The sequence below is a fragment of the Triturus cristatus genome, chromosome 12, assembly GCF_964204655.1.
Source record: "Triturus cristatus chromosome 12, aTriCri1.1, whole genome shotgun sequence".
NCBI lineage: Eukaryota > Metazoa > Chordata > Amphibia > Caudata > Salamandridae > Triturus > Triturus cristatus.
Genome location: NC_140595.1, coordinates 429,372,945 through 429,390,844, shown reverse-complemented (window position 1 = coordinate 429,390,844; position 17,900 = coordinate 429,372,945). Strand labels below are relative to the sequence as shown.

Genomic DNA, 17,900 nt, shown 5'->3' with positions numbered 1-17,900 from the left:
ATTAATAACCAGGGCACCACCAGTGCTAAGGCCGGCCCTGCCCTTAAGGCAAGTCTGCCTCACCCATTGGTACCTCCATTGGCCTTGTTTCAGGAGTAGTAGCTGCAACTCACCAGGGATTGGCAATGCAGGATTTGCACCCACACCAAACTAAATTCGCAAACTTCACAGTCTTTCTGCTTCATTCACAAGCCCTTTTAACATGTGTTGCCTGCTGTGGGGCCGCTGGAATTAATTATGCAGCAAAGGAGGACAAAATGATGCCGCAGTGTTGACTAAATTATGCATTAAAAAAAGGCTGCAGCGTAATGCAGTATATTTTCTGAGATTTTATTATTTTGACATGTGTACACATGCTAACAGTCTCTGGAAAAATTTTGCCTTATTAGTACCAGTGTAACATACAAATGCAGCAGCAGTGAGAAAGGTGATCAGTCAACCTTTGCAATAGGCCATCCACTCTGCAGCAACACAAGTCGCATTTTTTATTAACTTTTGATACATTTGAGCTACAAACAATTTATTAGTTTAAATGGTCAGATCATGCAGCAGATCTTGCATTATGGGGCAAATATGGCAGAGCCATAATTATATAGAAAACATTTGCAAACTAGGATATTTTGCCTTTCATGTTTGAACTGCTGTTGTGGAAAAAGGGAGAAGTGCTGATGACAGAAACTCCATGGCTCAGAGACAAATGGCTTGTGCTTCGACATTTTATTGTATTTGGGACATTCTGTGATTTGAAGCATATCCCAATTTGTGAATATATTTTAATGTCAACAACTCATTATAACCTTAAATAATCATGTGTATCCATTGGTTGATTAAACTGGGCAGTGAAATGCCAAACAAATACTAAAAATTGGGATGTTTGCGCATTCAATCAATCAGGGAATTGTAAGCACGCTACTAACCCGTGAGGGTCTTAAGGCGCTGAGGGGGGGGGGGGTGGGGGGGTGAGTCCGCAGATCTGTTTAGCCGAAGAGCCAGGTCTTGAGGGTCTTCCTGAAGGTGTTCAGGGAGGGAGCACGTCTGATGTCTGCCGGTAGCTCGTTCCAGGTCTTGGCTGCAATGTGAGAGGAGGATCTTTTCCCCTGCTCTGACCCTGTGGATGCGCAGGGTTTCAGCATTCTGGCCACACCTCTGGCTCCACCCACTGATCCAATCCTTGGGTTATTCCTGCCCTCTGATTCTCCGCCCACAGTTCCCCAACTTTTTTTCCCCCACTTTGACCACTGCTTACACCCCTTTACACTCATTCATTCTCACGTGATCACATCCGCTCTTAATCTCACTCATACTCACTCATATGCACTGACTCAGAGGCCAGGTTTACCAACTCTTTGCACCATATTTGTGTCACTGTTTGTGAAACCAACACAGTGTCAGGGCACGATTTCCAGACAAAGGATACCAAACCTCAGGAGCGAAGAATATTCTCCACTCTCCCCTCAGGGCACGACCAGACTCGAAAAGAATCTCGACCACTGATCAACTGCCCCACGGGGAGGTAAGAGACAGCGTAGGACCACCAGGCTTCGAGGAGGGATGGCAGAGATGCAAGGCTGTCAGGAGTGAGGTTTCCCTACAGAGAGAGAGAGAGAGGAAACAGCAGGTAAGTGAAGGGATATGGTAGGAAACCCTTGTGTACCTTCCCTCCCGCTAGTTATCTATCTACTCCTATAGCAGCTACCCTTCCCAGGATGTGTGCTCTCTCAGACTCACCAGGGAGTTGTGCTGTAAGTGGTGTCTTCGCAAGAAGCAGGAGACTGGATGGTAATCGAGGACGAGAAATTTTCCCGTCGTAAATGGCAGCAGGTCTTGAGGGTTTACGCTCTATCCGGCGTAGTCACAGGTGGCACCAAGGTTCTCCTTGTGAGTCATTCACTCCTCGGGAAGTGTACACCAGGCACTCAATCTTGACAGCGTTTTGGAAATGGTTTCCACACAAGACGCGCAGAGAGAAGAGTCCAGTAACGTCTTTGAAGAGAAATGTTGTTGTGTGCAGATAAGTCCGGCCCCCTCAGTGGTTTGTAGAAGGCAGGGGTTCTGAAACCTAGAGCTGTCTCAAAGCGGCAAGCCGGAGGCGGGAGGAAAACACGTACTGAAATTGGGGTGTGAGATACCTGAATGAGAGCATGCACGCTCTCGGATTCCGGAGATTTCAATTAGGTAACTCGCTGGTCCGCGGGGCTGCGGAGGAACGATACAGTATGCAAAGGCCTCAGGAACGGGAAAGATTGCAATAAAGTAACAGGCAAAGGAGAAAACGGGTTCAGAGCAGGAAGGCAGCAACGCGCTACCTGACGTACTTCAACTGCAGGCAAAGTTCCGACGCACAGTTGAGGGAAGCGTGGTCCATCCAAAGGAGGGATTGTCAAGCACCTGCATAACGTAGAGTGACGCTATATATCCGCCTCTCTAATAAGGTGATCTCTGCGAGCGCACACAACCTCCTCCCCCTTCCCACTGCCTTCTGGGTAATGTAGTGTTTATGACTAACCAGGGACCTGGACCGGGTTCTAAGGTGTAACAGTTCCCCCCCTTAAAGATCTTCCCACTGGTCTAGGTTTGCCGGGGTTCAGGGCGTGGAATCTTCTAATGAGAGTAGGGGCGTGTACATGTGCAGCCGGTTCCCACGTTCTGTCGTCAGGGCTATAGCCTACCCAATCGACTAAGTATTGTAGTTTTCCTTGCACCCGTCTAGAGTCTACAATACGCCTGACTTCATACTCTTCTTCTCCGTTAATGAGAAGCGGAGGGGGAGGGGGTTCCGAACAAGAGGGCGTTACATAAGGTTTAAGCAAAGAAGTGTGAAACACCGGGTGGATCTTTATTTCCCCAGGGAGGTCTAACTTCATGGCCACGGGATTGATTACTTGTTTCACCTCATAGGCCCTATATATCTGGGTTGCAGCTTGCGTGGTCCTAGCATTCTCAGATTCTTTGTGGCTAACCAGACCTGATCGCCTTCTTGATACTCGGGAGCTGGTTTTCTATGTGTGTCTGCGTGTTTCTTCATTCTGTCTTTAGCCTCAGTGAGTTCATGTATTGCTTGTTTTCAAATCTGTGTTAGCAAAGCATGATGTTCTGCTACTGCAGGGAATTGCGCTACACAAGGGGGGAGAGACAAGGGCAAGAACCTTGGATGATAACCATAGGAAAAGAAAAAGGGAGATATCTTAGAAGCAGAGTGATTTGTGTTATTATAGGCAAATTCCGCCAATGGAAGTGCTTGTACCCAATCCCCTGTAACAGTACTCAACAGGCATCTTAGATACTGTTCCAGCGTCTGATTGGTGCGTTCCGTTTGCCCATCTGTTTGCGGGTGATATGCAGAAGATAGGCGATGATCTAAGTGAAGAGCTGCACATATGCCCTGCCAGAATTTAGAAATAAATTGGGGGCCCCTGTCTGAGACAATGACCGAGGACAGCCTATGCAAACGTACCACATGCATGATAAACGTCTCTCTTAATTCTTTGGCTGAGGGGAGTTTCTTGAGTGGTATGAAATGTGCCATCTTAGTAAGCATATCTACTACAACGAGTACGGTAGTATAACCCTGAGATCGGGGTAAATCTGTGATAAAATCCATACTGATGGACGACCAGGGGCTTGAGGGAATAGGTAAGGGGTGTAACAATCCTGTGGGAGCACAACGGAGAGATTTCTGTCGAGCGCAAACGGGACAGGCCTTAACATAATCATGGATGCACAGAGACATGTTGGGCCACCAAAACCACCTTTTGCACAACTGTAATGTTTTATCACCCCCGGGGTGTCCCGCAAGAGGGAGAGCATGACACCACTGGATTATTTCCTTCTGTAACTCCGTAGAAGGAACATACAGCAATCCCTCATGATAAAATAGAGTATTTTCGATTTTATTCAAAGGGTCTAGTAACCAGTCTTCTTCATTGAGGGCAGTGTAAGCATTCACCAATTTATCAATGAAAGTGGTGACTGCTTCTTCTTTTGCTTCCCCAACTGCTACGATCTTATTGGCAGGTATCAAAGGCACAGACTCTTCTATGGTGTGTTTTGCTTCCTTGCCTAGGCGAGATAAGGCATCTGCTCTGCCGTGTTTTGCCCCGGGCCTGAAATTTATGACAAAGTCGTACTCACAAAAGAAAGACACCCATCGCATCTGACGATGCGTGAGTGCTTTCGCTGATCTGAAAAACTGCAGGTTCTTGTGGTCTGAATAGATAGTTATGACATGAGGAGAGCCCAATAAATAGTGCCTCCACTCCTGGAAGGCCAATTTAATCGCTAGGAGTTCTCTCTCCCCGATTGTATAGTTTTGTTCAGCGGGGGCAAGAGTTTTTGAGAAATATGCTACGGGATGGAGTGTTCCCGTCACAAGGTCTCTCTGCAATAGTACACCACCCACAGCATATTGAGAAGCATCCGCTTCGACGTAATAGGGTTTGGTTTCATCTGCGTGTCTCAAGATCGGGGCTGACACGAATTTGTCTTTCAATGCCTGGAAAGAGCCTTCCGCTTTGTCGTCCCACTTGAACACCACTCCCTTTTTTAATAGTCTGGTAATGGGCGTGATGAGATCAGAGAAGTGATCTATGAAGCACCTATAAAAATTGGCGAAGCCAAGGAAGGATTGCACGTCCTTGACGGACGAGGGACTGGCCCACTGTGTAATGGCCGAGATTTTAGCTTGATCCATATTGATGCCTTCAGGGGAAATCACGAATCCTAAGAAGTCTACTTTCTCTACGTGAAAAAGGCATTTCTCCAGTTTGGCAAAGAGATGGTTGTCGTGTAGTATCTGGAGGATCTTCTTCACGTGAGAGACGTGTTCTTGTATGTTCTGTGAATATACTAAGATATCGTCTATGTAGACAATGACACACACATCCAGGTATTCTCGCAGGATTTCGTTGATAAAAAAATTGAAACGCTGCTGGAGCGTTGCAGAGGCCAAACGGCATTACGCAGTACTCGTAGAGTCCAAACTTTGTGCGGAATGCCGTCTTCCATTCATCTCCCTCTTTCACTCGGATGAGATGATACGCGCCTCTCAGGTCAAGTTTAGTGAATATCTTAGCCTTTCGGACTTGGTCCAAAAGACCAGGAATTAGAGGGAGAGGATACTTGTTCTTTATAGTTACTTTGTTAAGGGCTCTGTAGTCCAGGCAGGCTCGCAAACCCCCTTCCCGCTTAGGTATGAAGAAAAGAGGGGAAGAGACGGGGGAGGTCGAGTGGCGAATGAAACCCTTTTTCAACATGTCCTCCAAATATTCCTGTAGATACTTGCTTTCAGGTTCGGTCAACGCATAGACTCGAATCAAGGGCAAGACTGCGCCCGGGATTAAGTCAATGCGACAGTCAAATGGTCTATGAGGTGGAAGAGCCACCGCCTTGACCTCGACAAACACCGCAGCATAGTCTTGATATTCTGCAGGTAAAGCGGTGGTATTGGAATCCGCGAGGGCACAAGTAACAGAGGTTGTGGTGGGAGTGGTATCCAGGTAGCAATGTTGTAAGCAATAGGGAGACCTAAGCGTAACTCTCCGCGTTACCCAATCAATATGTGGGCTATGTTTCTGAAGCCAAGGCACTCCGACTATGGCACCGAAATTTGGAGCCGCTATTAAATCAAACTGGACCGTCTCCGTATGTCCGTTATCACATACCATAACCATTGCTGGGGTTTGATAGGTGATTCTACCTGAAGACAGCTCAGTACCATCCACCGCCTTAACTGTCTCAGGCTGTGACTTGGGTATGAAGTCTATTCCTAAGGTCTTAGTTAACGTAATGTCCAGGAAGTTACCGGTAGCCCCGGAATCCAACATGAGCGACAGCGTGGTCTTATCGGTAGAGGATAAAAACAGCACCACCAATAAGGTTAAGTGCTTGGGCGTAGAAGAGGAAGTATTCGCTAGAAAGGTAGAGACCAACGAGGTTAGCAGACTTGAAGAACTGGTCTCCTGTTTCTCCAAGTCAACTAGTTTTCCGCCTGCATGGATGATCCTATCTTACCCACAACCGACCTAGCACTAGTCTTTGGTTTAACCAAACAGTCTTTGGCATAGTGTCCCCCTTTCCCACAGTACAAGCACAGATCAAGTCTTCTACGCTTCTCTCTTTCCTCTTTACTTATAGGTCCACGGATTCCCCCTATCTGCCTAGGCTCTGCTCCCTCTTTCACCTCCTTCCTATCACTACGCGCCACCAGCAAGCGAGGAAAGTCACCTTTAGTACGTTCTCCCTTCCTCTCACTAAGTCTGTGTTCCACCTTGACTACTAGATCAATGAACGAAGGACAGTCTTCCGGTGGGTCCACGATTTGTGAGAGGATGTCCTTCAAGTCGTCTCGAAGCCCTCTATAAAACAAGGAAGTCCGTTTTTCTCCGGGCCATTGAGTCTCGGCCACCAGCCGATTGAATGTAGTGATATAAGTCACCAGGTCTTTGGAGCCTTGTTTCAGCCCTAATAGCTCATTATCGCTTGCCTGCATATAGGCGTGCCAAGCAAAAAGGCTTTTCATACGATCCTTGAAACGGGCCAAATCATACAGGATGGGGTCGTCGTTTTCAATGAGCGGAACCGCCCATAAGGCAGCATTGCCAGATAAATAGGATATGATGAACGCCACTTTTGCAGCATCGTCCGGGAAAGAGGCTGAGCGGCATAGAAACTGCAAATGGCATTGGTTCATGAACACGGCGTATTTCTGACTTTCTCCAGAGAACCTCTCGGGCATAGCCAGGGGAGTTTGAGGAGGAGTAAGAACCGTGAAGTTCACCGGCGCCGGAGGAACCCCTACGGGGGGATCTGCCACCAGAGAAGGCATTTGAAACCGGGCCGGCTGAATATACGTCTTTTTTGGCTTAACTGAACCGTCTGGGGTACTGGTATTGGGCATGGTTTGGTCTTTGAGAGTGTTCAGTTCTGGGTGTAGCCGTAAATTCTCATTTTTTACGGATTGGAGCTCTTGTTGTAAGTTGTTGACCACAACTGCCAACTCAGACATAGTGACAACATGGTTAGGGTCAGCCATGGCCCCAGCCATAAATGTCTCATCCTTATCCATCTTCGCTCGGGGTTTAGGAAAAAACGTGGGCTTGACAATCTGTCAGGGCACGATTTCCAGACAAAGGATACCAAACCTCAGGAGCAAAGAATATTCTCCACTCTCCCCTCAGGGCACGACCAGACTCGAAAAGAATCTCGACCACTGATCAACTGCCCCACGTGGAGGTAAGAGACAGCGTAGGACCACCAGGCTTCGAGGAGGGACGGCAGAGATGCAAGGCTGTCATGAGTGAGGGAGAGAGAGAGAGGAAACAGCAGGTAAGTGAAGGGATATGGTAGGAAACCCTTGTGTACCTTCCCTCCCGCCAGTTATCTATCTACTCCTATAGCAGCTACCCTTCCCAGGATGTGTGCTCTCTCAGACTCACCAGGGAGTTGTGCTGTAAGTGGTGTCTTCGCAAGAAGCAGGAGACTGGATGGTAATCGAGGACGAGAAATTTCCCCGACGTAAAAGGCAGCAGGTCTTGAGGGTTTACGCTCTATCCGGCGTAGTCACAGGTGGCACCAAGGTTCTCCTTGTGAGTCATTCACTCCTCGGGAAGTGTACACCAGGCACTCAATCTTGACAGCGTTTTGGAAATGGTTTCCACACAAGACGCACAGAGAGAAGAGTCCAGTAACGTCTTTGAAGAGAAATGTTGTTGTGTGCAGATAAGTCCGGCCCCCTCAGTGGTTTGTAGAAGGCAGGGGTTCTGAAACCTAGAGCTGTCTCAAAGCGGCAAGCCGGAGGCGGGAAGAAAACACGGACTGAAATTGGGGTGTGAGATACCTGAATGAGAGCATGCACGCTCTCGAATTCCGGAGAATTCAATTAGGTAACTCGCTGGTCCGCGGGGCTGCGGAGGAACGATACAGTATGCAAAGGCCTCAGGAACGGGAAAGATTGCAATAAAGTAACAGGCAAAGGAGAAAACGGGTTCAGAGCAGGAAGGCAGCAACGCGCTACCTGACGTACTTCAACTGCAGGCAAAGTTCCGACGCACAGCTGAGGGAGGCGTGGTCCATCCAAAGGAGGGATTGTCAAGCACCTGCATAACGTAGAGTGACGCTATATATCCGCCTCTCTAATAAGGTGATCTCTACGAGCGCACACAACCTCCTCCCACTTCCCACTGCCTTCTGGGTAATGTAGTGTTTATGACTAACCAGGGACCTGGACCGGGTTCTAAGGTGTAACAGTTCCCCCCCTTAAAGATCTTCCCACTGGTCTAGGTTTGCCGGGGTTCAGGGCGTGGAATCTTCTAACGAGAGTAGGGGCGTGTACATGTGCAGCCGGTTCCCACGTTCTGTCGTCAGGGCTATAGCCTACCCAATCGACTAAGTATTGTAGTTTTCCTTGCACCCGTCTAGAGTCTACAATACGCCTGACTTCATACTCTTCTTCTCCGTTAATGAGAAGCGGAGGGGGAGGGGGTTCCGAACAAGAGGGCGTTACATAAGGTTTAAGCAAAGAAGTGTGAAACACCGGGTGGATCTTCATTTCCCCAGGGAGGTCTAACTTCACGGCCACGGGATTGATTACTTGTTTCACCTCATAAGGCCCTATATATCTGGGTTGCAGCTTGCGTGGTCCTAGCATTCTCAGATTCTTTGTGGCTAACCAGACCTGATCGCCTTCTTGATACTCGGTAGCTGGTTTCCTCACCTTAATGCCGACTCTCCTGGGGAAACCAAAGTTTATGCTGGTGCCTGCGCCTCCTGCATCAATGTCAAACACACCCTCAAACATGTTACACAATCAACATGTGTAGCATATAATTCCCTAAGTTCAACTGTGTCAATTAGATACCCAAAGTTTCAATAACAGCCCAGATTATGCTTTCCATTCTCCCAAATTTTCTATTTTTACAAAAGAGCACGGTGAGGAGTACCCACATTAACTTGCCTCCTATTAATAATTAACAAGAATCAATCAATGCAATGAAAGCAACATACGGTCATCTCAAGGAGCCCTAGAGCACTCACCTAGAACTAACATGCCCTTAATGGAGTTTATACCATCCAACTATTGAAGCCCTATGTATATTAACAAGCTTCTCAACAGTTTCTACACTGCTTGGCTAACATCTTTCCATTACCAGCACCAAGTCAGCGCCGTATGGCATCCACGCATGCACTGCTACATTCTCTTTGCAGCTGTTTATCTGCACTAGTTCCATGAGCTTCCTTGTGCATGTTCAGTGGCCTATTCATGAAGAGATCATGAACACAGCCACGCTGCTGACTCACACCGGTCTTGAGCACTCACTTGGCTTTTATTGTGGGACCATGAAGCACTACCTGCAATGTTTTAAGCAAAGCATAGTCCCAGTAGGTAGCTTTTCTGCAGCGAAAGAATGCAATGGTTTATGGTTTCAGAATCCGGACAAAACTGTTTCAATCCACACCAACCCTCAATGAAAACAACAAACCCCACCCAAGGCAGCAAAGTCCCAGGAGGTCCCTACCTGATAGATGAATGTGTAGAAATTAAAAATAAACATACTGGGTGGGAGCAGAACTGGGTTTAACAGCTCTTGAATAAATATATGGGGCCTGTCAGAAATGCCTTTAGAGAGCCACAGGGCAAGCAGGAGCCACTAAGCCCAAGTGATGTCCTGGGCCCAACATACTAATGGCTCTGAGCAACTAGGCCAAGTATCACTTCAGCACTTGAGTCTCGGTAGTAACGCAGGTCAGGTAGTACAAGGCTTCTCAGAGAGGAGGTAGGTGCAGGGTGAACACAGTCTCAAGACTCAGAATACATCCAATGAGCACAGCAAATAATTTTCCAGACAGATACTTGCTTTTAGGTCAAAGTAGTACTTATATATGAACGCAAAGTGAAATGCAGCACACCACAAATAATATACACAGTCTTGTCAAGGCAGGTACACTAGCGTTGCCCGGGTCAGCTCATGAGTTCCACCTCCCCATTTAAGCTTCATAGGTGTTCCCCATTCATGTGAGTCAACACCCAAGCTGGGCCCTGCTACCAAAGTCCAGCTAAGTTTTACAATAGCTTTTTGGAAAGTTAAGTGTCTCCACACTGTAGCACTTCAGTCAGAGCGAGCTCTCCCCAGAGGCCCGCTGGACCAGTATTTTGGGCCCGATTCCGATCTCGTTCGGAAAGCATTCCTACAGAATCGGTTCCAAAATGCTTTCTGGACAACTCGGATAAGGGGGAGTCCGACCAAGCGATTTGGATATCTCCGGATGCTTCCGGATACGATTCAGCCGGACACCTATTGACTTCAATGGAAGCCTGTGTTCCGACTGACAATACAAGCTCCCATTGAAGAAAGGGGGGGCTGGGGAAACCTTGCACCCTGTGGCGGGCACCCCATGGTGCCTGCCACACTGTGCATGGTTGTAAAGGGGGGCCCTTGGGTACCCCCCACAGGCCCCATTCAGAAGACCCTGGGTGAAGGGGGGCCTGCTATCGGGCTCCAAAGACAGATTCCAACAGCCGATTCATTCTGGAGAAACCGAATCGGATTGGCTGTCCGAATTGGCCATCGTACTTGCTCGCTCGGAAACCGAGTCCATAGAGATGTACGATTCAGCTCCGAAAGACGCAGCCTGTTTAATGCATTTTGAAACCGAGTTGCCCAACCCAAACGGTTTCCAGGCATCATAATTGGTCATTGGGACGTGTGTACAATTCAATCGGAAACAGGGGTTCCAGATCGGATTCAGCAAACCCGAATGAGATTCGGAGACCTTACGAACGATATCGGAATCGACCCCTTAGGCTTACCTCTCCCGCTGGAGTGGCAGTTTGGAGAGTCCGGGCATGCATCAGCAGCCTGTAAATGATCAAAATACTGGATGCTGCAGTCAAAGCAGTAGGTGTCCACAGTGCTCCTCTGGTACTTCAGTAAGTCTCCCTGAGTTCGGTGACAGGTCTTGGGCACTGGGAATTCAGATGGTTGAATAAATGCTCCTCCTCCACGGGTCGCAAACCTGCAACTTCTTTACAGCTGCTTGCTGCTCAGAGGGCAACAGCCCTCTCTCCTTGCCACTGCCCCCTCCTGGAATAGGGGAATCACACACAGAGACACACTGGTGACAGCACCTTCAACTTACTACATTGCACAGGACAACAGCCCTCTTCTCAGCAAAGAGATGCACCAAGACGATCACCCTTAATCTTCACTTCAGCCCCTACCTGGCATACGGGGGTTGCATGTAGTACAATCGAGTTGGCAGCCCTCTTGAGGTTACAACACTGCACAGGGTGACAGCCCTAATTTCCTCACAGCGCTGCACCACAGCGACAGCTCTTAAGATGCTCCTGACCCCAACCTGTCATACGAGGGTTACGATTAACAAACTTAAGGTGGAGTCCCTATTCAGGTCACAACACTGCCCATGGACTGCCCTGTCTTCCCCACACTGCTGCAGAAGGGCGATGGCCCTTAGGAATCCCCACTGCCCCACCTGGCATACGGAGGTCATGTACAATGTACAAAGACAGGTGGCTCCGTCGGTGCAGTGGTCCCAATGGACCAGAATCTCACCCTCAGCTCTTGGGATCCACTCGATAAGATTCACCTTATGTTCTCCGCACCCTTGGTTAGCCTCCTTCTCCTCACAAGGTCCTCTGGTCTCAGATCAGACAGAAGCTGGTGCTCCAGGGCATGTGAAAATTAACTCTCCTGGGTGATGTCCCCTTCCCCAGAAGGGAGACTGTCAGACCCGTAGTCCCTAGTCCTGGTCACTACAGGCCGCAGTCGTGTTGTGCTTCACTACATTGGTGTACATCTTCAATTTGACAATCTTGGGAGGCTCAAGATCCCCATTTTATAATATGTTTCCAGACATAAATATAATTTAGTACCTGAGTCTTCAAAGTTTGTGTTGTGGGGGGTGCCCACTCCTCTGTCTTAACCATCCTCCAGAATGCAGTCTATCACAGCAGGAGTGTCTCCAATTTTGATAGTCCCAAAACCCAGGCCATGGGAGTGACTAGAGGATCACAACCTGGGTATTAGCCTCACTGATACATGTTTATCAAAATGGTATAAAGACCTGACCCCTAATCTTTATGATTCCATTATAATCTATGTCTCCTTCCTGATATATGCCAGTGACCTCTTTCAGAATCAAGGAACCCTTTTGAAGTGTTCTACCATTGTGTGGGCATCACCTACCCAGCTCTGAGGAATGCAGCAATCCACAAATCTGGCTGGGGGGCTCCCCAACTCTACATGCTTCACTAACAGGCCCAAAATGGAACCTAGAGGGTTCCCTGTATTTTACCATACACAAGTATACATACATCCTTGTGCACGCACAGAAATACACACATATAGGATCTCATGAACTGTACGACTTCACAGAAACCCAAACATTCCAGCACATTCACCCCAACACAATCTAACTTCCATGTATTGCACCACAGACAGGTACACCTACATCCCAGCTTGCACACGCAGACACGCACTGACTTCCATGTGTTGCAGGAGTCACAGATATGCATGCATCCCAACATGCACACAAAGACATGCACTGACTTACATTCATTGCACCACTCACAGGTAAACATATATTCCAACATGCACACACAGAAATGGGAGCACTGGGCGGTGCTGCATTCATCCTAGTATTCAGGTGAGGAGTGAGTTATGCACACAGCAGTGGACTTTTACATGAGAGGGCCAATATGCTTCTCTCTAGTGACACAGGTAAAATGCCTGCTCACTCTACTCATCATTATAACTTGAAACATAGTCCACTGCCACCTCCGCCCTTGTGCTGCTTAACTCCCAGTAATGGCAGTAGCCTTCCACCACATGAGGGGTAGAGATTTAGGTGCCTCTAGCCCGTCTAAGCAAGACCGCAACACACACATGATTCGTGTTCGCCCATGACCAAAAATTGCTACAAAGATTCTAGATATCCCTGCAGCTTTGGCACTGAGGGCAGAACTGCACGTCCATCACCATGCAGGGAACTTTTCCATCACAACAGGAAAAACAGATCTAGCTTCAAACCTGTCTGCTATTCTTCTTCCTCTCATGGGCAATGCATACAAGATACCAAAGTGTGTTTTTGATATTTGTAAAACTATCGGTGTCAAAAAAGATTCTTCCTCGTGCTCTAATGCCACTTTGTAACCTCTAGACAGGAGGGCCCCCATGCTAAGCAATTTCTACAATTTGAACCTCAAAACAGTATTCACACATTCAGAAACCGGTACATATCAACCAAAAAAAAAAAAGGAAATATTCAATTAAAATCACAAACATAAACAAAAAATTTAATGTTAATTTTAAAGGGAAGAATGTTTGAAAATGTGGCTTTATTTCTAACACAAGAAGGGATATGCTAGGGTCTAGTATACCACTTTGTATTTTTTGGTCTTAATGCATGCTGTCTTTTTGACGGCGCATTCGATTATTTGTACCAGATTCTGTCTGCTGTACTTGCATAGCTTTCCCAAATCAAGTTAAGGATATCAACTACATTTTTAGCCTTCAATTTCAAATGCCTTTAGATTTACTAAACATTTAAAAAATTGAAATTTTCTATTTAGTGTTTTTATTTAGATATAATTTATTAATCTGCTAATATTTAATTTTTGAAACAGTTGAGGATCCACTGAGTAGGTATAGCGGACACCCAGTTGTCCTTAAACTCCAGTTTAGGAATCACTGCTAAAAGGTTCCCGTAAAGATTTGGTGTAAAAGCTTATGTTTTGAAGAAATTACCTTTGTAATTGTTTCTCTGTCTTGCACTGAATCCAGACAAGGTTTCTAAAAAGAAATTCACAGTCCAATAGTGCATTGCTATAGAGGGCGGAAAGGCATGGTTGAGGAAATACCTTATTTTTAAGACCTGAGATACTCTGGTAGAGGATTTCAAGGTTAGTAGCAAAGATGAGTCACCAGCCCTGAGTTACCTACCCTGGCACTGTATATACTAATTATTTTGGCAACATCCTTTATGACCCCTCTATATTTACATGACATGTATATGTTCACATGTTTTTGGGGCGACTGCACAACCCGCTGTTCTTGTTTTCACTCCATGGAACGCATTAGATTCATAAGCTATTCTTAGGCTTGGGCTCTACTAGCTGCTGTGGGAGGGTGGGATGGGGTAAATTGTTTCATTATTGTTTGTTCTTTAGTGTCCATAAATGGCGCTGAGTAACTTACTGATTGCTACTCCACAGTTGAAACACTCAAATTGTATATCATGTTACTCAGTGAGTTGGGCTTTCATACTGTATACAACTTGATTACTTGAGCCAATAACAAAATTGGAAACAAAATCGCAATTCACAAAATGGAAATTAATAGCTCTTGCGAGGTCTTGGAAAAAATATGAAGCCTTAAAAAATTGTTATAATAATCCAACAAAAGAGGAGCTATACAAAGGAGCTTGCAAAGTAGAGCTCGAATTCCCACATAAAGTCCTTCGCTTTATCATTGCATCTCCCAGCTCCAAGCTACTGCCGCTCAGCCATTTATTTCCTGCACACACTACATACTCAGCCTATATTTATTTATAGGTCATGTGCATCATCTGTTGTATGAAACAATCAGTGCATAACTTAACTATCAAATGATCTTGGTTCTATATGCTGTGTGCCTTGATTGCCCTCAAAAACAAAAGAAGAGATTGTATCAGTGCTGTGTTTCTGTTTAAACAATTGTCTATTTGTTAATATATCCATTCTTTATTTGCAGGTGTTATTTTATCTGTTATTGTGTCTACTGATCCTGAAAAGCCATCCTTTTTGCTCATACTGGAGGGCAAAACATTCACAGAAATTGCCCGCGCCTCTGTCAACGTGGATATGCACCTGGACTTGCATGGCTGCTTCATACCTGATGGAAAGTGAAGGCCTGGAGCAGGTCAGACACTGGACCAATAAAAGAACACTATTATTTAAGAGCGTATGTGCATAGTGACATGAAGGACCATTTGGAATATTGCAGATGAAGGACAACGCTGCTTCATGAAGCAATGATAGCTTTGAAAAGCTTTCCATCTGACATGCCTGTCCATCTGTGGCTAAAGGATGATGCAATACAGTTCTTGAGGAGCCTCCATATTGCACCAAACAATTCTGAGAATAAAACAGACAAAGTTTGATAACACGTTTTAATGCCCATTCACTCTCTATCTCGCAACAAATCTGGAAAAACAACCACCCTTATGTACAAAGATAGGAACTGGAACTAGGGCTTACATTCCAGGATATGAAACACAGATGCAAGCACAGTGATGCTGCGGCTTGAATTCAAGATGCATTATGAAGCTAAAACACAATAGTTTTTTTGTGGAAATTGACCATGAACTGATTCTAATATGGAACATAAAGAACCGTCCCAGCCATCGCTTCTGGTTCGGCCCTGTGTTGGATGCTGATATTACAACTGGCTCTACTTATGGTAATAAAATGACACTGCCCCACTGGATGGCACAACCAAGTACAGAAGTTAACAGAGCTCACTGAAATCTGGGATGAGTTAGGGCACTGTGTTAACTGTTCACGTATCTCTTCTGTGCTGGTACAGTGCATTGCCTACTAAAGATAATGTGCTGATGAATGTACAGCAGCTTAGACACCTCACAACAATGCACAGTAGATGCTCTACATTTATAAACCATTCACCTTAACCTATGTTGACAAGAATCAGTTGGGTGGCTGAGCATGGAGTCTACATTTCAGTGGCCCACTAGCCCACATAGAATAGAAACCATTCCATGGGCTAGCCCTGCCTCTTTGTTAGAAGTGGTTTTCAACCTGATGTTATTCCAAATTCCTAGGTGCCTTATAAGAGCTTATGATCTGTAGTGGCTATCACTGACTGAATATGTGTTATTAATTATCTTTTTTGCCATGCTCTTGAAAGTGAGGGGAGTCTTTTGGTGTCCGGGCCTTGAAATGATGGAAATCCTATGAATAGGTATTCAATCTGCTTGATGGTCATGACTGATTGCTTCTGTTACTTGACTCCAACTCCATGCTTGGTGACCAAGTAGATTTGTGAAGGCTTCAATAACAATTCAAGGGAAGATCTTTAAGGGCAAAGCACAACATTCAGCTCAACAAATGTATACACAGGTTCTAATTATCTGGTACCTTTTTGTAAATATGTATGTGGCCAGAGGCGATTTTTATTTCAATAATCATTTAGCTAAAAACGATTTAGTCACAAAGTTTAAGTTATAAATCCAAGTTCTTGGGTATTGTAAGTAACTCTTTCCTACTGTGAAGGTCTACATAAATTCAAATGTAATTACATGTATTACACCCACTAATTCTAAGGGTCTAATGATACTGTACAAGTAGCACTTACGCATTTTAGAAGTCTTACATCTGTCATGCTGTTTGCAAATCTACCTCTTTTTTAGTAAACTCATACTCTACGTATTATTATTAATAAGAAATAAACTGTTTGTTATTTACTATGGAGATTGGCTTCGTTGACCTAAACCTCTGCAGTTTCCTATTGAGTGGATGTGGAACTTATGTGGAACCTAATGCAGTATAAGTGTCAAACATATAGGGCCAGATGCATCAAAGGGTTTTGCTCATTCTGTGTCTATGGGAAAATGTGTTCATGCATATGGCCCATAGTGATGTTTTATTGTAGACACCCCAAGCGTGATATTCTGTTTACTAGTCTCTAAAAGGCCAACATTCTCTGCATGACGGCTGATCAACTGCAGTTTTGGACAGTTTTTGTAGAACAGCTTCAGGATTTCCTATTGTTAGTGATTAACAATAAGTGTGGTAGTTAGATTGACTTTAGAGATGAAAGAGGCGCCAGACACCGAAACATCCATAGAGAATTCCCATCATCTGTCTGGTGGCAGATGGTGGACGGCGTAGAAGGCCTTTTTCACTTCAACTGACTTGGTAGTGGGAGGATAAATATTCGAGTAAGCAAGCAGCTCTGTGCAAGCCATCTACATACTAGAAGTGGGTGAGCTACTGAAAGCTCGAGCCATGCTCCAGCCTAAAACCTGGCTCTGGCTGAGCTCGAGGTCTTGTTGGAACCTTGACCCAAGAACGAGCCAAGCTTTCAGGTGGCTCTGCCTGGCTACTCCCTCCTTCTACCCAGAATGTGGTGTTGTCAGAGCTGCCGACTCAGGAACTAGGGAACCAGGTTTGAGTCTTTGCGTCCGCTCAACATCCTGTGATTCTGAGCAAATCACTTAATCTCCCCATGACTGTAAACAATGCATGTCTCCTTGTGTAATGTAATTGGTGATCCTGTAAAGTGCTCGGCCTTCGGGTGGAGATCACGCTATATTTAAAGACTACAGAAAAATGCACTGAGGTAAAAAAAAAGCCTTAACATAAGGAAAGACAAATAGATATCTATTTATTGTCTGGTTTGTACAAAGGGAAACAGGAAATCTGGATAAATCGCAGCTTCTTCACGTAAAATTGCAGGATCTTGGTCAAATATTTTATTTCACCAAAACTCTTTTTTCTTTATTATCGCGTATGAAAGTGCTTTCAAATATTTGAGTTCAGCATACCAGTTATACAAAAAATCATTTTTAATAAGTACTTCGCAGTGCTGCAAAGTTATATTTTAATGTCAAAGATTCCACATGTTAAAGAAATACAATTTTTAGAATTTTGAAGAGACTTTGTCGTTTTTCACATGTTGTTTGTTGTATTGTTTACATAGCAAATATTTGTAGGGCTCAGCTCGAGCACTGGCTTAAAGATCCGAGCCAGACCCATGGCTCGGCTCTGGGTCAGCTCTCCCTATTACTTTGTTGGCTCACCCAACTCTACAACATACATGCTACATATACCTCCAACATAGCACATTTAGTCTTGACTGAAGTGAAAACATTAGGAGGACAAAATCTAG

The 17,900-nt window shown here is 45.6% G+C and overlaps 1 protein-coding gene across 1 annotated transcript in view; it reads left to right on the top strand.

Moving 5' to 3' along the window:
• Positions 1–17,664, top strand: part of BCO1 (beta-carotene oxygenase 1) — a 172,507-nt gene extending 154,843 nt beyond the window's left edge. The window contains exon 11 of the mRNA XM_085639534.1: positions 14,745–17,664. Within this exon, the coding sequence (XP_085495660.1) occupies positions 14,745–14,899 (155 nt within the window). The 3' untranslated portion in view covers positions 14,900–17,664. The remainder of the gene's footprint in view (positions 1–14,744) is intronic.
• Positions 17,665–17,900: the final 236 nt, after the last annotated feature.